Raw genomic sequence first — 20,467 nt, 5'->3', positions numbered from 1 at the left:
TTTTATTCCACATTTCTCGCATCGGCACGCGTTACATTCGGTTTTCGGTATAAAAAAAAGCGAAACTCGACTCTAATCACAGTCCGAAAGACAGTTGTCGCAAGAGAGCTAAGTAACGTTTGTTCAATGTCGACTTCGTCGTATCAGACTGTAGCTTTCATTTCGCTCCTCCTAATAAACAGGGAGCGGGTTTTTAAAAACAAACAAACCGATTTTTTCACCTCATTCAAAACTGTCCCGCACAAAATGCTTACTGCTGAATACCTATCGCCGTCACGTCAATCAAAAACGCGCACCTGTTTTTTTTAAACACTTTACTATTTTCCAACTGCGCGTCGTGAAGGCTTCGTTTCTTTTCATGGACACCTATTTTTTTCACATTTTCGGGATTTTTTACATACCCCGAAACACACCCGGGCAACGCCGGGTACCCCTCGCTAGTCTATTATAAAAACTAAACTTGTAATCAAAGACAACATTTCGCTGACAAATAACTTGCTAGAAAAAACAATGTAATTTATCAATTTAATTGCGCATTAAGAGAGTTTATCTTTAATACTGCTAACTACATAGGCTATACTACAAACACGTTGTCATCCAGACTGGCCTTCCACATCTCCGACTCCAGTTCGATATCGCAATATTAATAAAATATGTCTGCGATCATTTCGAATTTCGGAGAATAACGGTAAAAATACTAAAATCGTACAAAGCGATAATTAAATGAAAACATTGAAAACATTTGAAGCTTTGTATATAAAGACAAAGAAGCCTAAAAAAAATAACGTAAATTACAAATAGAATATTTAAAAATGCTTAGAGTTGTAAATGTTAAATATGTACATAAAATGATTAGAAAAAAAGCAATTAAAACTAATGTTTTCTTCCTCCCCTGTAAAAACATGTCAGCCCACCGAACTCTTTATTGTCAACTACGTGACCGTAATATATATATATATATATATATATATATATATATATATATATATATATATATATATATATATATATATACTTAATTTACTCACATAAAATTAATATATAAAAGTATAGTTTTATGAGTAAACTTTAAGTATTTACTTCAAAAGTGCTCAATACGTAGGTAGAGCTAGTTTGTAAGTTATAAAATGTATATGGCGATTAAGCTACACTGGATATTCCGCGTTTCATCCACTCTAGAATCCTAGAGTGGATGAAACGCGGAATATTCAGTGTAGCTTAATCGCCATATACATTTTATAACTTTATATATATATATAAATATATATATATATATATATATATATATATATATATATATATATATATATATATATATATATATATATAGCGGGGCTACCCGGCCTTGCTCGGGACCGTATAAAGAATGAAAAAATTTAAATTGGTTTTGTAATATATTTGTTACTAGCATGGGCGCCCGGCATTGCCCGGGTGTTTAGATGTGTATGTTGAGCAAAAAAAAAAAAAAAAAAAAAAAGTGGTAGTAGGAAGGCAGGCTCGAACCCGTACCGCAAAGGAGGAAAAGAACGGGGTAAAACCTAACGTTTATGGTGTTACCGCCACCGCCAAACCGGAATTGACATTTTTAAAAATTAAGGCCAGACAATCTAAAGAAGAGGATAACTTTAAAAAATATCGACGAAAAAAGTGACACCACCCCCTGTAGAAAAGTGCCTAGTTGAAGGGGACGATATTAATGTTTTTAGCCAATTTTTCGATATTTGTCGTATGAAATATCAAACTGTAAAACGATACTGATCTTGATAAAATCCGTCGCCTCTATTGAAAGTTTAAAGCAGACATGCAAACATACATACATTTATATATTGGTAAGTAAAAATTTTCGACCAAAACTGATGAAAAAGCTTGCCCTATCTCTGAATACCCTTTATGTAAAATTTCAAATATTTAGACTAGAAATCGTCTGAGTAAATTGAAAGAAACCGCAGAGGTCATTTTTTTTTTACTTTGACCCCTATTATAAGCCCTTATTGGTTTGGGCTCAAATCAAGTTATTAAGTTAGATTCATGTCCAAAAAACCTATATCTAAAATTTCAAGTGCATAGATCCAAAATTGTCGGAGGAGTTTGGTAAAGTTCTCAAATGTCAAATCGTTGAACTATGACCCCTTCTTGGCCAAATTTCTGGCCAAAGACCGATCACATTGATTTTCCAACATCTCAGTACACAGTGTGTGAAATTTCGAGTCTGTAGACTAAAAATTGACAGAGTTATTGCGTAGGGAAATGTACATAGACACACACAGACACAGGCGCGTTCACTTTTATATATATATATATATATATATATATATATATATATATATATATATATATATAGTGAACAAAGAATTACGTGATTTATAATTACATTCGTCTGTCTGTTTGTAAGTCTGTCAGTCTGTCTGTGCGTGTGTGTGTCTGTCTGTCTGTCTCTCTCTCTCTCTCTATATATATATATATATATAACTATTCATTTACTCACATAAATTAATATACGAAATTATAAATTCATGTGTATACTTTAAGTATTCACTCCAAAAGTGCTCAATACGTAGTAAGTAAGATATGAAATATTATGGCGATTAAGCTACCCTGAATATTCTGCGTTTCATTCACTCTATGATTCTTCAGGCTTACATATATATATATATATATATATATATATATATATATATATATATATATATATATATATATATATATATATATATACAAGCCTGACGTATCCTAGAATGGATGAAACGTGGAATATTCAGTGTAACTTAATCGCCATATATATTTTATAACTTACTATATATATATATATATATATATATATATATATATATATATATATATATATACTGTATTGTGCCCATATATATAGCGAGAATTACATCAATAGGCGAATTATATTAGTTGACATCTGCATTGTACTGTTCTTTATTTGTATATACACAGTAAACTGTATTTAAACAAACCGCATTAACCTTGTATATATATATATATATATATATATATATATATATATATGCATACATACAAGGTTAATGCAGTTATGTGTGTGTGTGTGTGTGTGTATAGATACAGATAAAGATATGTCTATATAATTATAATTAAAGATTAATTATTAATTTATACTACACTAGTGTTTTATGCCTACAGAGTCCAATACAAACATACAGGAAACATAAAAACTCAATATTGTTTGTATAAGTGTGTGTGTATGTGTGTATATGTGTATGCGTGTGTTGTATGTGTATGTGTTACGATATATATAAACTCATATAAAAATTAAAATACGCAAGGATGACCAATCAATTTTTCAGACTTTACGTCTTATACACAGAAACAGACAGACCGACACACCCACACTAATACACACATACACACAAGCATATATATATATATATATATATATATATATATATATATATAGTCATCCACATACACTACTGTTTCGCTGTTTCACAGCTCATCAGTGCGGCTAGACAGGCAACTACCTCAAGCCAGGATTGAAACCCGATCGTTGGTACGGCAGTCAAGGCTCCTAACCATTACGCTATTGGCGGCTGCTTGAACGAGTAGTGAGTTTAACGATGTTTTTTGATATCGTTCGAAATACCTCCGCTCGATTTGTATATATATGTATGTATATATATATATATATATATATATATTTATATATATATATATATGTATATATATATATATATACAATTTGTATATATATATATATATATATATATTTAATCGAATTACATAATCCGTATTGTTTTAAACACTAATGGGCATAATTTAGGTACGTGTTGGTAAAGTTATTCCTTAAAACCCGTTCTAGAAAATCTCGGCGTTTCTCATAAATCAAGCACCGACTTATTTTAAAACAATGCTATTCTCATCCTTGAATTTTCCTTTATTTCTCATAAATCAAGTAGTAATGATGCTTTCTTTTAATTGATGTCAAGTTTAGAACAAAGATCAACAGCAATAATGCTACATCATCTTTTATAAAATTAAAAAAATATATAAATCAAATAACTAGTAGAGATTTAGAATGTATATCGTAATGTGGTTTATCTCTAAAGCCCTAAAAGTTCACAGAAACAACAAGCAAACAGTCGTAAATTATGTACTTTATAATATATATATATATATATATATATATATATATATATATGCATGTATGTATGTATATATATGCATACATGTGTGTGTGGAGGATATGTGAGTGTTTATGCATACATGTATATATACATATATATATATAAATGTATATGTATTAATATATACATATATATATAAATGTATATGTATTAATATATGCATATATGTATATATGTTTTAATATATGCATATATATGCGTACACACACATATATATATACATATGTATATATATATATATATATACGTACACACACATACACACACATATAAATACCATTAGTATGAACATAAAACATGAAACATGGGAAAAGTCAGATCAATTAGAGATATTTAGAGCATGGATGTGAGACATTTTACAATAAACCTATGATTTTTTTTGTTCTATTTTGTTTTAAATTCCAGTTGAAACAGAAACCGTGGAATTTGTAAGCTTATCTTTTGGTCGAATCATCGGCTTGGAATAAGCGAGTTCGACGTAGTTCTCTGTTCCTTCGGCGCACGATTGGTTCAGTTGTATATCGCTTGACATCGGAGATATCGATGTCACCGACTCCGCGTCTTTTTGAGTTAACGTCGACGGCGTCATCATCGACGTCGTCGACATTGTCGTTGAACACGTCGCTGACCTTAAATCCGGCGTCGGCGACGTTGAAATGTTCGTATCCCTGGGCATGTTTAGCTGTTGATGGACAGCGCCGGAGCTTAAACGTTTCTGACGTGGCACTTTAGCCAAAAGGCAGTCCTTTTCCGAAGCACAGTCAGCATCGCTTTCCTTGTGCGACGTATCGAGACACGGCGGGCTAGCCACTCGTATAGTCGGAATGGTGTTGTTTGAGCGAATTTGGAATGGGGTCGGTCGCGCCGACTTTGTGGGGGAGTCCCTGTTGGTCGAGCGTCTCTCTTTTACACTACAAGCCCGGCAGAAAGACTGGCCTCGACTGACCGTAGAATCCCCAGTACCAACAGAGATATTAGTAAGGGACGCATCGTTCAAGTTTCGTGACCCGTTTACACCACCTCCCAGCATGCCAGAACCGCCTGTGATACCGTCGATGTCGCGAATAATATCAAAAAAGCTACCGTTGCGTTTGAGACTGCACAGTGAGTTGGCAGAGGAAATCACCTCTCCTGACGCACTGATTGTTGTCGTTGATAAGGGTGCTGGATTGCCGATGGAGACCGCGGCGGGTCCACCGCCTGCCGTAGACGTTTCGCAGCACAGTGATTCCGTCTCACGTGATTTGCGATGGAAAGCATTACGTTTCCAAGAGTTCGTTCGTGGGTGAGGCTGGTTGCTTATAGTCGACCGGAAGTTTTTCGCACGTCGTGTGTTCGTTAATCTCCGTTGACGGATTTCTTTGTTTTCATCCAGCAGCCAAAACGTACGTAACTCCCCTTTGCCCTGAAATATAAAAAAAAGACAGACATGTACTTTTTATTTTACATATCGCGTACATAAAAGTGAATACATGTTTTTTTGATATATATATATATATATATATATATATATATATATATATATATATATATTGTGTATATAAAAGTCTATGCTCCTGGGCTTGACCTTTACTTCTAATCTGAAATGGACACCTACATCAAATCCGTTGCCAAGGTGGCTTGAAAAATGGTAGGATCCTTCTATCGATCCAGTAGATAGCTCACTGCTGATGCAATTCTCTATCTATATAAGAGACAAGTACGTCTTAGGATGGAGTACTGTTGCCACATCGGGGCAGGAGCTGCTAGAAAGGACTTAACATGCCTTGATAGAGTTCAAAATAGACTTCGTAGCCTCGTGGAGGATGCCCTTGTCTCTTTCCTGCAACCTCTTTCGCACAGAAGAGATGCTCCGATTTTGTCTCTGCTTTTTCATTTTCAAGTGATCGACTGAGCTCCAATCTAGGGCCCGCTGTTATTTAATTTAAAGATATAATAATCAAATTTCTATTCAACTGTCGCATATATTCGATTTCACAAGAAACACTTGTTAGCTGAAAACTCACTAAATAATCCCCCTCTTTATCTGTGACTAAACCTAAACGTATATTCCATAAATTAAGCTTCTTTCTTAGAACTGCACGCCTGTAAAACTGTATTCCGTTTTCCTGCTTTCCATCTTACTAAAGTATTGTTGTCTTCAATTCCAATGTAAACAAGTTCTTGTGTAGCCGGTCAACCTAAGTTAACAAATTTACCGAACTTCCATTACAAACGATTACTATACTGTCCAATTGACTACTGTACACTCTTAAACCCGTACCCTCGAGTGGCATCTTGGCATTGGTAAGTGGCGATGCCTATGTAAAAAAAACAAAAACAATACATGTTTGTTTATGTGTCATAAAAATTGATATATTAACAATAAATCAATATAAGTTTAAACAACGGTTATATTTATGCAATTCTAATAACACGATTTACGTTATTCTTCTGTCAAACTTAGCTCGAGAGTCAATCGTTAGTTGAATCGATAATATAACTAAAGTATATAGTTGCATGTAAATAACGAAACTTAATCATATTATTATCGATTGTGTTCATTTCTACAAATATATAACAATTAATAAGAAATATATCAGCGAACATACTTAAATCTTCATTATTATATAAAATGAAATTTATATCTGTATGTGAGTTCGTGTCCTATATACTCGGAAACGGCTAGGCCGATTTTTATGAAATTTCACACGAAAGTACTGTATGTGCTTGGAAATGACCTATATATATATGTTTTGCATCGGAATGTCTTCGATAAGTTTCGATAATAGATCATCGAAATAATCCGATGAAAGAAGGAACACGTGATTTTGACCAAAGTTAACACCTTATACAGTCTAACATCACAAGTGCATTTAATAACTTTAACTATCACACAAGCCGAAAGGCCTGACATATAAAATAAACAGTATTTTTGTATGACCGAGACACGCATGAAATGAATGTTTCTATTTAGAGTACAATTTAAGCATAACACTTTAATTTTGCAATTTACCTTTTAATTCAAGCAATTATATATATATATATATATATATATATATATATATATATATATAATGATTTAAAGGTTATGAGGGGTTTTTGAAGCATGAAAAACGATGTTACTTTTTGTATCTAATACTTTTATTGTTATTTTTTATAATTTAAGTGCACCTCCGCTCTTGATCAAAAAAAGTATCGATACTTTTTTGTGACAAAAAGCGGAGGTCCGCTTGAAATATAAAAAATAACAATAAATATATTAAATACAAAAAGTAACATCGTTTTTCATGCTTCAAAAACCCTCATAGCCTTTAAATCACTATCCTAGAAGCATACGTGGACTTTTAACAGTATATATATATATATATATATATATATATATATATATATATATATATATATATATATATATATATATATATATATTCACGAGGTTTCGGTCAACTATTCATCTGGCCTTCGCCAGGTGGTAACCAAGATGAGATAGGAACTCCAAATCTCATATATATATATATATATATATATATATATATATATATATATATATATATATATATATATATATATATATAATCCAGATACACTACTGTTTCGGCATTTAACAACTCATCAGTGCGGCTAAACAGGACACTACCTAAAGTCAGGATTGAAACCCGACCGCCTGTACGATAACCAAGGATGCTTACTATTACGCTAATCAGCGGCTATATATAAGAAAAAAGAATTAATGAAACAATTAATTTCCCCCACTCTTTATCTGTTCCTAAACCTAAACGTAGATTCCATGAACAAAGTTTCTTTTTGCACGACTGTGGATCAGTCTTCCGTTTGGCTGCTTTCCATCTTACTACAATATGGTTGTCTTCAAGTCCAACGGTAACAAATCCTTGATGAGCCGTTCCACTTAATTTAACAAATTTACCGAATTTCACTTACTATATTGCCCAATTTACTACTGCACACGTTTAAACTCTTTTTCCTCGCGTAGTGTTCTGCGCTTGATAAGTGCCGATACCTATGTAAAAAAATGGCCGATAGTAGATAAGGATAGAAAGTATACACCGAGATAATAATACTTGAAGCATACTAAATTCTAAAGAGAGAATCTTATACAATGCTGTCTTCATAGAAATTAGTTCCTGTTATCACGCCTAAAATGTGATTGAAATAAATTTATAAAGGAACAAATTATAGAATATATTGCGGATGAATCTTATTAACCATCATAGATCAAGATAGCTGCAACGAAATTCGACAGTGGAATTTGTTGTGTGCGACGCGTTTGCTCATTTTGTAGAGTGCTTGTCTCGGATGCATGATGATTGAGTCCGGATGTGTCTAACTGATGAGCCCAAATGAGGGCAAAACTCGAGTCTTGGACTTCCGGTTCGTTTGCATTTATGGCTCTTGTTAGCAACTGTGATGTTGGACTGTGGAAATTATTATATATGTATATACATATATACGTATATATATAGAGAGAGATATATATAGGTATAGATATATATTTTCTCTCCCCCCTATTGCCATAACATTGGGGAAGTTATGTTATAAAATTAACAAAAAAAAACTTGAATAATTTTCTGTGTTTTTGAAGAAAAAGTATTTCGCTTTTTTTCTGAAAGACAGACGTATGTATAGACATTATTGACGGTGTAAGAGACATTTTCAAGCAAATGATGACAGCGCAGTTTCAGCACTAAAAGAAAATTGAGGAACGCCGGCTACATCAACATAAAAAAATCAAACAAGAAAATAACGCATATCGCAACAGAAAGATAAAAAAGAGAAAACTACAGCGTAAGAATAGCTCTTCCTTTAATTCCCAAAAAAACAAAAAAGAAATTTTGAAGGCATCAAGTAAAAATGATCGTAATAAAATTAACACTGCATTTCCCGACAATAAAATTTTAAATTATGTTGAGACACTTACTTATCTTCCAGACGAAGATAAAACGTTTGAAGTTTCTATTGAAGATGTGAAGATCTTTTATTACCGTAAACTGCGAGATCTAGTAACTCGCTAATACAGTTTGCAAACTCTTAAGAAAAGTAAAGACAGCTAAGCATAATAAAAGCTTTGTCTATATCCTAATTCTACAAATGAAAACAAGAGAATGGCAATTCTCTGAAACAATTAAATTTCGTCAGAGTGTTTTAGTCCAAACACAACTCTATTACATAAAAGATAGAAGTGTTTTAGCTTGTTAAAACGTGATGACGAAGATTATATTTCATATGCGTCCATTGTAAATAAGCATCGTGACGATTATCGATTGTCAAAATTATCAGTATACGAGTTCAAATGCTTAATATTCCACTCATGGCTTGTTTCTGCTTACAAAAACTGCGACCGAATCTAAAAATGGAATCAGACTTCTTGCTGAAAATAAACTGCTCGAATATTCTCAGCGGGTCATACGTGCTGAGGGCGATTCTAAACATATCGAGTGGTCTGATATATAATATATTAGGAAAATTAAGTTCAAGCCAAAATCTCCACTTCATTATAAAGAAATAAAAATTTGTGTCGAAGTGTTAAAGAGCATCTCTCCCCCCTCTCTGGCTTTCTTACTCTTTCTATTTTCTCTCTCTGTGTCTCTATTAGAGAATAGAGAAAGAGAGAGGGAGAGGGAGGGAAAGAGAGAGAGGTGAATAACGTGGACAGTGGACACGTTTGCAGAAGAAGGGTCAGCTGACCAGATGACCTGGTGTCATGTGATGAGGTTAGCTAATTCTTTCTTTGCAGTTTGGTTTCGGGTGTTGAAGAAGACAAACGGCTTTTCAGCTGCCCCCCCCCTGGGCTGGGGAGGACGCTGACGTGTACCATCAAGCAAGCAAGGCTCACCTCCATTCTGTGTCGACCTCTGGAAGGTGAATAAAAACATAAAACCTTAATTATCATCTTGGAGTGAATTCTTCATCCAACAGGCCAGCTCCCCTCCAAGAGACGATGAACACCAGAGGAACAACCGACGACACATGAATAAAGGTATGTTAAGAAATGCATGTACACAAACACACACCCACGTAGACATGAACAATAAGATTAGAAACTAGACGATCACGTACACGAATCTCCTTCTTGACACTATTCCCTTTATGATACAATCTCCTTTATGACACCCCACTATATAACAGAAGCACAAGAAAATAGTAATCCTTTCCAAAAAACAATTACCTCCAAACCTATACGGTATTTGCGAGAAGGTGCAATATTGAGCGGCGGAATGTTTATACTACGAGAGGACTTGTAAAAATCGTGGCAAAACTTACCACAAAGCAGTGTGCTGTGGACAGAAAATAAACGATGGAAACAGCCAGACAAGTTACATGAAATATAAAAGTAGATAACAAAAAATACGCCGCAATTGATCTTCGAAATAAGATCATCCAAATATGATGGAGTTCGGATCTCTTCATCATTAATCATCACATTGAGAAAATTTATAAAACAAACGACAATGTAACAACGAGAGACAAAATCATATTTGACGGGGGAAGCAATGCTACTCTTAAAATGGGATCATAATTGTATTAAACGTTTTCGTCCACAGACATTCTGAAAACATGTGGATTTGATTGAATGAAGCAATGCTACTCTTAAAATGGGATCATGAATGTATTAAACGTTTTCGTCCACAGACATTCTGAAAACATGTGGATTTGATTGAATGAAGCAATGCTACTCTTAAAATGGGATCATGAATGTATTAAACGTTTTCGTCCACAGACATTCTGAAAACATGTGGATTTGATTGAATGAAGCAATGCTACTCTTAAAATGGGATCATGAATGTATTAAACGTTTTCGTCCACAGACATTCTGAAAACATGTGGATTTGATTGAATGAAGCAATGCTACTCTTAAAATGGGATCATGAATGTATTAAACGTTTTCGTCCACAGACATTCTGAAAACATGTGGATTTGATTGAATGAAGCAATGCTACTCTTAAAATGGGATCATGAATGTATTAAACGTTTTCGTCCACAGACATTCTGAAAACATGTGGATTTGATTGAATGAAGCAATGCTACTCTTAAAATGGGATCATGAATGTATTAAACGTTTTCGTCCACAGACATTCTGAAAACATGTGGATTTGATTGAATGAAGCAATGCTACTCTTAAAATGGGATCATGAATGTATTAAACGTTTTCGTCCACAGACATTCTGAAAACATGTGGATTTGATTGAATGAAGCAATGCTACTCTTAAAATGGGATCATGAATGTATTAAACGTTTTCGTCCACAGACATTCTGAAAACATGTGGATTTGATTGAATGAAGCAATGCTACTCTTAAAATGGGATCATGAATGTATTAAACGTTTTCGTCCACAGACATTCTGAAAACATGTGGATTTGATTGAATGAAGCAATGCTACTCTTAAAATGGGATCATGAATGTATTAAACGTTTTCGTCCACAGACATTCTGAAAACATGTGGATTTGATTGAATGAAGCAATGCTACTCTTAAAATGGGATCATGAATGTATTAAACGTTTTCGTCCACAGACATTCTGAAAACATGTGGATTTGATTGAATGAAGCAATGCTACTCTTAAAATGGGATCATGAATGTATTAAACGTTTTCGTCCACAGACATTCTGAAAACATGTGGATTTGATTGAATGAAGCAATGCTACTCTTAAAATGGGATCATGAATGTATTAAACGTTTTCGTCCACAGACATTCTGAAAACATGTGGATTTGATTGAATGAAGCAATGCTACTCTTAAAATGGGATCATGAATGTATTAAACGTTTTCGTCCACAGACATTCTGAAAACATGTGGATTTGATTGAATGAAGCAATGCTACTCTTAAAATGGGATCATGAATGTATTAAACGTTTTCGTCCACAGACATTCTGAAAACATGTGGATTTGATTGAATGAAGCAATGCTACTCTTAAAATGGGATCATGAATGTATTAAACGTTTTCGTCCACAGACATTCTGAAAACATGTGGATTTGATTGAATGAAGCAATGCTACTCTTAAAATGGGATCATGAATGTATTAAACGTTTTCGTCCACAGACATTCTGAAAACATGTGGATTTGATTGAATGAAGCAATGCTACTCTTAAAATGGGATCATGAATGTATTAAACGTTTTCGTCCACAGACATTCTGAAAACATGTGGATTTGATTGAATGAAGCAATGCTACTCTTAAAATGGGATCATGAATGTATTAAACGTTTTCGTCCACAGACATTCTGAAAACATGTGGATTTGATTGAATGAAGCAATGCTACTCTTAAAATGGGATCATGAATGTATTCAACGTTTTCGTTCACAGACATTCTGAAAACATGTGGATTTGATTGAATGAAGCTTTTTAAATTGTCTAATCAACAAATCAATATTTAGAAATTCCAATAATGTGATGTCTCTACAGTCAGGATTATTTTTTTAATTTAAAAAAAAAAATATGCTGTATTGGTAGAAGGGCATGACCGGCATGCTGTTGGTCAGATTAGAGGGACAAGAACAAGCATATGAAATACATTAACCGATAAAAATGAAACACGTGTAATAAATCCCATCAACGCACAGAATGAAATGGAAGAAGCGATTGAGTTCACATACAAGACATTTGATTCGACCTCCTCAACATACGCCCGAACAATGAAGGTTGGGGGAGAAAGAAAATTTACTGAGCCCTTAACTATTAATGTAAAAAAAAGAAGTGATTACAGAATAAAAAAAACACCTTTTACATAGTAAAAGTCTTGTGAGAGGAATATTGGAGAGATATACCTATCTACGAATAAACTAAAGAAATAAGAATGTCGTCACGTGTGTTATTAATGTACGGCCGTAAACCAAAAATATGCTGTTCGACTTTATATCCGCGTTCGTGTATTCCCTTTACTAACCCTATACACATAACATAATAAAATAATGATGAATACAATACAACACATCATAAAACGATTTTATAAGTTTGAAAATAAACTTCGTACCCGCCATGTATTACAATATACTTTCGTTAGAAAATGACCTTCAAACTCTAATGGAATATGGCCGCAGATGTATGGTAACATTTAATGTTAGTAAAACTAAGCTGATCTCTTTTTTACAAGACACCTCTCCAACCGCCTACACCTATGACAAATGCTACCTGAAAATTCTATCTTCAAACAGCTCGGCCTAAAATTTGCGGGCAATACGAACTGGAACAAATGCATAGAGGACATTGCAAAGGCTGCTGCAAAAAGGTTGGTTCCCTCTATCGAGCTAGACGATTACTCACACCTAAGAGTATCTTGTATCTCTACAAGGCCATTCGTCGCCCATGCATGGAATATTGTTGCAACATCTAGGCTGATGCATCTACCACTAATCTCTCCCTCTTATCTAGGGTCCAAAAACGAGTTATCAATCTAATCAGCCCCACTTTATCAACTAAACTCCAGCCCCTGTTTCATCGCCGTAAAGTTGCATCACTGTACCTGTTTTAGAAATATTTTAATTGAATGTATTCTGATGAACTCGTTTCACTTATACCCCCTCGACGTACATATACCCGACAAACACGCTTAGCAATAAGATCTTACCCCTTCACTGTTGATGTCCCTATATGCCAGAAAGCTTTCTATTCTAATAGTTTTTTCTCTCGAACAGCTATACTTTAGAATTCTCTTCTTGCTGCCTGCTTCCATAGCTGTACTGATATGCAGAGGTTTAAATGTAATATAAACAAATATCTTGTTAATCTTTCCTAGACAGAGCCCCAAATAGTAACCCGTTACGTCAAAGTGGCGATATGCTTTGTAAGGCGTGAACATGGGTCAAAAAGAAAAACATATAATGCATACCTTCATACTAACAAGTCCTCTTTCTTCTAAGATGTATCCTCCAAGTTTGTCTAGTAATAACTTCGTTTCTTCGCTGCAGTGAATCTTTAATGCTGTAGAAAATATATAGAAAGAAAATTATTCATAATCAAATAAACCTAAAAAAAATAATTCATTAAAAAAAATACATTTTCATAATACAAAATAATGCCCACCTAAGTACAATTATATACATATACGTTATATATATTAAAGTAATTTAATCACGTTTATTACAGGTATATAAAATTATTGTAGAACCTTAAAAATATCAGTATGTTATTGCTATACATGTTATGATATGACTGACCGATTATGTGATTTCTTGTTCAAATGAACAGATAGAGTAGGAATTGAAAAAAACTTAAAAGCTCGGAAACTCGGCGAATAATCAGTGGATGGCGGCGATCAGGCAGGCTTTGGTGTGTGTGTGTCAAGTCATATTGGTGATGTTTAATCACTGCAGATATAGAAGAGCTCGGCATATAAAATAGTGGGTTTCTTTGATAAACTAGGGGCGCGTTCGAAATGTTTAGAGCACAATTGAACAATGATACTAAACGTTTCCATTTTATCATTTAATTCTAACCATCATATCTATTTTTATTTCTATCTATATATAAAAGATTATTTGTGTCTGTACATGAGTTCGTTCACTATTGACCCAGCAATGGCTTAGTCATGTTTTTTTAATAACACAAATATATTAATGTGTCTGGGAGTGTTCTCTGATAGTTTTTTGTAACGCAATTGACCATCGAAAAAAAACTTGATTAAAAAAAAGGATCGATGTGATTTTGACCGAAATTAACATCTGTATATAGCCTTACATCACAGATTCAGTTTAGAAATTACATTATTGCAAACACAGTAGAAGTTTCTTTGATAAGACACAGGCGTGCTCGAAATAAATGTTTCCGCTTGGAGCACAATTGAACCATAATACTTGATTTTTGCTTTTTTAACTTAAATTCAAGCAACTATATATACATCTATTATATAAATCTCACCCGTCTGTTTAAATGTATGTATGTATGTATGTATGCATGTAAGTGTGTATGTCGCAGCACTTTCAACAGTGGCGATGGATTTTCACGAGATCTGTATTATTTTCAATATCGATCCTTCGGATGACAAATATAAAAATTTGGCTGAAAACATTAATTCCTCCACCTTCAACTGCGCACCTTTCTACACGGGATGTCGTTTTTTCGCCGACATTTTTGAAAGTCATCCCCTGCTTTCGATTTTCTCGCCTTAATTTAAACCTACGTAACTTTACGGTTTTACGATGGGCGCAGCAGCTAACGCGCCACGTTATTTTTCACTTTCTTTTCCTCCTACTCTGAAGGGATCGAGCCTGCCTTCTTACTATCACTTTCCTTTGCTCAACATACACCTACAAACACCCATGCAACGCCGGGCACCCAGTCTAGTAATTTTATAAAATCAACAATAGGTTTTTACAGTGAAATGTAGACTACAATCGAATGTTGATCAAGTCATTGCAAGAAAGTATATGAAACTTGAACCAGGTGTACACCCGTCTGTCTTCGACTTGATTAGGTAATCAATCGATTTGTACAAAAGTGGGCGATTTCAGTAATTTCGATGATAATAAAAGTATTTAAAGTGGATAACATTTGTTTAGACTCATTCAATAGCGGGCAACATCGTATATCTCTGCTAATATATATATATATATATATATATATATATATATATATATATATATATATATATATATACTGTATCCACATGATATGATAAGGTGTTTGTATTACATTATGTTAATCAATTTTCAGTATTAATTTCAGAAGTTCTCTATATGTGAATGGGACTAAATCATATATATATATATATATATATATATATATATATATATATATATATATATATTAGTAAGGCTACAAAGTCTTTACGTTTTATTCCCATACGTAACTGTCAAGCCTTGCAATAACTTAATTTTATCCTGTACCTCTATAAAGCCATCATTCGCGCATGTATGAAGCATTGTTGTCATATTTGGGCTGATTCATCTGCTACGTGTCTCTCACTCCTAGACAAGGTTCAAAAGAGAGTCGCCAACCTGATAGGTCCTTAACTGTCATCTAAGTTTCAGCCTCTGTCCCATGGACCAAATGTAGCATCCCTCTGCCTGTTCTACAAGTACTTTAACGGTGAATGCTTCGACGAACTGCAAGCATTTTACCCCCTCGACGTAAATACCCCCGACAAACCCGACAAGCAGCAAAATCCCACCCCTTCACAGTTGAGATCCCTAGATGTAAGAAAGCCTTCTACTGCAGTAGTTTCTTCCACTAGACGTTGGAATTCTCTTCCGGGTTCCTGATTCCTCAACTGTACTGACATGCAGAAGTTCAAGTGTAACGTGAACCGACATATTGCTGCCCCACTCCCCACATAGAAGTCATATAGCTTATGTCCCTGATAGTAGCCCCCTACATCCTTGTGGCAATGTGCCTTGCTTCGGGTGAAAATGCAATAAAAAAACCCAGACACCTCTATAGAGTAATTGCTATATATTTATTATAAACACTTCTCTCAATCTCTCTCTATCTCGTACTCTAAGAATGAATCCACCATCAAATTTCTATTTATTTTTTAATTTCTATTTTCATTTTTTATAATATACGCACATGCATATATTTTTCTTTACTGTCTTTCACGTGTTTCACAATCATGATGCCAACTATTCCCTTTATTAACATGGCAGATCATCAGAGACGATAATAAAGTATAATATCTATATAGTTCTCATCGAAGTTTAAGTGTTGATAGAGTAAACATAAAAACTTCCTATAACAAGTCTACAATCTGAACAGATTAATCTAATACAGTTAAACCACAAAGAAAGTGTACTTTATATAATTGACCATATTAACATTGTAGCGACCTGCGACCATTCGTCTTATACCTGTAAATTTATTTGCAAACATACAATAAAACATCCCCACTCCCATATATATATATATATATATATATATATATATATATATATATATATATATATAGACTTCGTAGCCTGGTGGGAGATCTCCTTTTCTCCTGCTGCAACCTTTATCTCACAGAAGAGATGTTGCGAGTTTGTCTCTGCTTTATCGTTATTTTCATGGAAAGTGTTCGACTGAGCTTTAATCTATGGTCCCCCCCCCAGCCAAACTTTCACAGGAAACACTCGACTAGCTGAAAACACTATCAATAATTCACCCCCACTATTTATCTGTGCCTAAACCTAAACATAGATTCCATGATCAAAGCTTCTTTCTTAGAACTGCACGCCAGTGGAATTGTTTTCCGTTTTCCTGTTTTCCAGCTGTCTATAATACGGTTGTCTTCAAGTCCAACGTGAACAAGTTTCTGATGAGCCGTTCCACTTAAGTTAAAAAATTTATCGAACTTCCATTACTAGCGATTACTATATTATCCTGTTGACTACTGTACACTCTTTAACCCTTATCCTTGAGTTGCCTATCGGCCTTGATAAGTGGTGACGCCTATGTAAAAATAATATATATATATATATATATATATATAAACTGTTAAAAAGATAAGACAGGTGCAGAGTTGATTTTAATAAACATATATCTTATCTATATATCTATAAAATGAAATTGCCTGTGTGTACAGTTCCCCAATAAAACTACTTCATCAATTTTCAGTCTACAAACTCGAGATTTGACATAAGGGGTATTGAGATTTGGACAACTATTTTTATCGGTGTTCGGTTAGAAATTTGGCTGTCAAGGGGTCAAAGTTTAACGATTTGACCTTTAAAAATTATACTAAACTCCTACGCTAATTTTGGGTCTAAGCACTTAAATTGTTTGATGTAAGTTAATTGTGCATGGATCAAACGTTTTACTTGATTTGAACCCAAAACTATACATGAAAGTCTCAAAATTGGGGTCAAAGTTTAAAAACTAATACCCTGCGGTTTCTACAAAATTACTCAGACAATTTTTACTCTAAATATTTGAAATTTTGCATTAAGTATAATCAGACATAAGGCAAACATTTTAATCGATTTTTGGCCGAAAAAAATTGCTGCCAAGGTTCCGAAGTTCAAAAGATTTGACCTTTACAGTCTCTAGCAAACTATTCAGCCAATTTTGTGCCCAAACATTTGTAATTTTACAAAAATGGAATTCAGACATGCAGCAAGCTTTTTAATCAGATTTTGGGCGGGAATTTGACTGCCAAGATGTCAAAGCTTAAAGAGTTTTCCTCTGCTAACTGTACGAAACTCGTCCGCCAATTTTGGGTCCACACACTTGAAATTTAAGATGTAGATTACCGGGACATGAGTCAAACTTTTATATATATATATATATATATATATATATATATATATATATATATATATATATATATATATACATATGTACATATATATATATATATATATATATATATATGTATGTATATACATATGTACATATAGTTATAAACAGTACATAGAACCCGGCTGAACTGCTAGTATTTATTAAAAGTAAATTAACTTTTTTTTTTAATTTTCGAATAGTCTAATATTCTTCCGCATGAAGTACAGACAGTGTTTTTATGTTCTTTCATGTCATGGCAAAGGTATCTTCCGGCACGTCCTTAGAGTGTGAAAACTGTATGAATGAGGCTTGAAAAAATCATTTTACTTTTAATAAATAGAATGTTTGAAAAAAATCAATATTGCACTTGTCTAGTCTTTTCAACCATTAAATTTTAAATTCTGAACATTAAGTTCATTTCAAACACTGAATTCCCTATTAGTATTCGATCCATGCGTACGACCGACATCCCACACTGTTATCGGATCATATTATAGTTAGCTGGAAAGCAGGCAAGCGGGCAGTTCTATAAAAACCTCCACAAGCGAACAGTTCTAGAAAAAAAAGAAAAAGAGCTGAGGGGAACTGCAGATTATAGTAGTAGATAGCCAAGTCCATTCATTGTGACAGTTTGGGAAGAATTACATATTCACGCTCAGACGAGTACTTGCCATGAAAATAACGATACAGGGACAGGCTCGCAACGCTTATTCTGTGGAAAAGAGGTTGCAAGGTAGTAAAAAAGGGCATCACTTACCAGGTTTCGGTGCCTGTTTTGAACGTTGTCAAGGCAGCATAGGTTTGTCCGAGAAGCTGCCGCTCAGGGCGTATATGGCTTTTATATTCGCAAACCCATATATAGTAACATGATTGATATTAAAATATTTATGTTGGTGTGATATAATAACCTATTCTTATGTTACTTTTTATTGGTAGACGAATTTAAATGACTTACAAATACAAATAGGTCTTTTTATGACAAAATAGAAAAATGTAGAAAACTTAATATGAAGATATACACTCCTGAATAGAAGACTGATTATTTTTTTATTTATTTATTTTTTTTTTTTTGTACAATTCCAATATTTCGTTGGAAAGCAGATTTTGGTTAAGTGCGTTCTTTTTTAATTCGAATTCTTTACCGCCAGTTGTTGTGGAAAACGACGTTATCTTGCATTCGACTTTTAAACATGTCTTTTCAAATATTTGTCGCGAGTTGTGGCGGTACTAAAACGTAAAAGCGTAACGTGACATGCGGCCGCAGCCGAGATTACACCTCATTGCAGGGGTTTGTAGTGTAATTCAAATCTAGTCCGTAGCTGAATTCTCGATGCTTCGCCAGGGCTATCAAGGGATTTTTTTCCATCGTGACGCCATCACTAGATGGGTTGCCTACCACGGCTTAAGAGAGCCCCATCTACCCTGGAGAGAAGATACACCGCGTCAATTTCGAAACCATGGTATTTGACCTCGCGGCACATACAGCGCTTCGCCTTCCCATCTGGTACTGGCCAGGCTCAACGTTGCTTAACTTCGGGGATCTGGCGAAGAACCGGGGCGTCTATGTGATTGGGCCGTTGCTGCACTAGATAAAATTGTAATGAAAGACGCGAAAAACAGGTTAAGTTAGAAATAATATATTGTACAATAAAGTGATACAAGTACGATACAATCACATTGACACACCGGTTCTGGTCAGATCACCGACGTTAAGCTACAATGAGGCTGGCAAGTACCAGATGCGTGACCATTGGGGAAATCTATGCACTGTATGTACCTTTTAGGAAGGTTGGGCGAAAGGCAAGTACTCTCACCACGAAAAAAGTACTCCTCGCTACAAAAGCATCTACAAAGTTGTGGATAGCCTATGTACCTTCAAGGGTTCAAGGCTATGGACGGATGGAAAATGACACAAAGAAAGATTATCGGTATTTCTGACTGCGTCATCTTCGTCGCAAGACTATTTTCTGCGAGAAATAGTTGATATATTTTTCTTTTGTGAGATTACTGATGAGGGATATACATATATATGGATATCGACTGATGCGTATTAGTACGTAGGCGAAACCAAGAAGTTCATAGTACATGTTCAGGACCAATCGTAACCATGGATATAATTCAAGAAGATCAGATG

General features: G+C 34.2%; 1 protein-coding gene across 2 annotated transcripts in view; it reads right to left on the bottom strand.

The window, feature by feature from the left end:
* Window positions 1-4,406: 4,406 nt before the first annotated feature.
* Window positions 4,407-20,467, bottom strand: part of LOC145285923 (guanylate cyclase 32E-like) — a 1,316,276-nt gene continuing 1,300,215 nt past the window's right edge. For both annotated transcript variants that reach the window (XM_080134424.1, XM_080134425.1), the window contains 2 exons: window positions 13,970-14,061; window positions 4,407-5,553 (listed from right to left, as the gene is read on the bottom strand). In XM_080134424.1, coding sequence (XP_079990550.1) covers window positions 4,543-5,553; window positions 13,970-14,061 — 1,103 coding nt within the window. In that variant the 3' untranslated portion in view covers window positions 4,407-4,542. The remainder of the gene's footprint in view (window positions 5,554-13,969; window positions 14,062-20,467) is intronic.

This window comes from Euprymna scolopes, chromosome 10, assembly GCF_053919585.1.
Source record: "Euprymna scolopes isolate OS-2025 chromosome 10, ASM5391958v1, whole genome shotgun sequence".
NCBI classification, from domain to species: domain Eukaryota; kingdom Metazoa; phylum Mollusca; class Cephalopoda; order Sepiida; family Sepiolidae; genus Euprymna; species Euprymna scolopes.
This window is presented reverse-complemented; position numbering and strand designations above follow the sequence as displayed.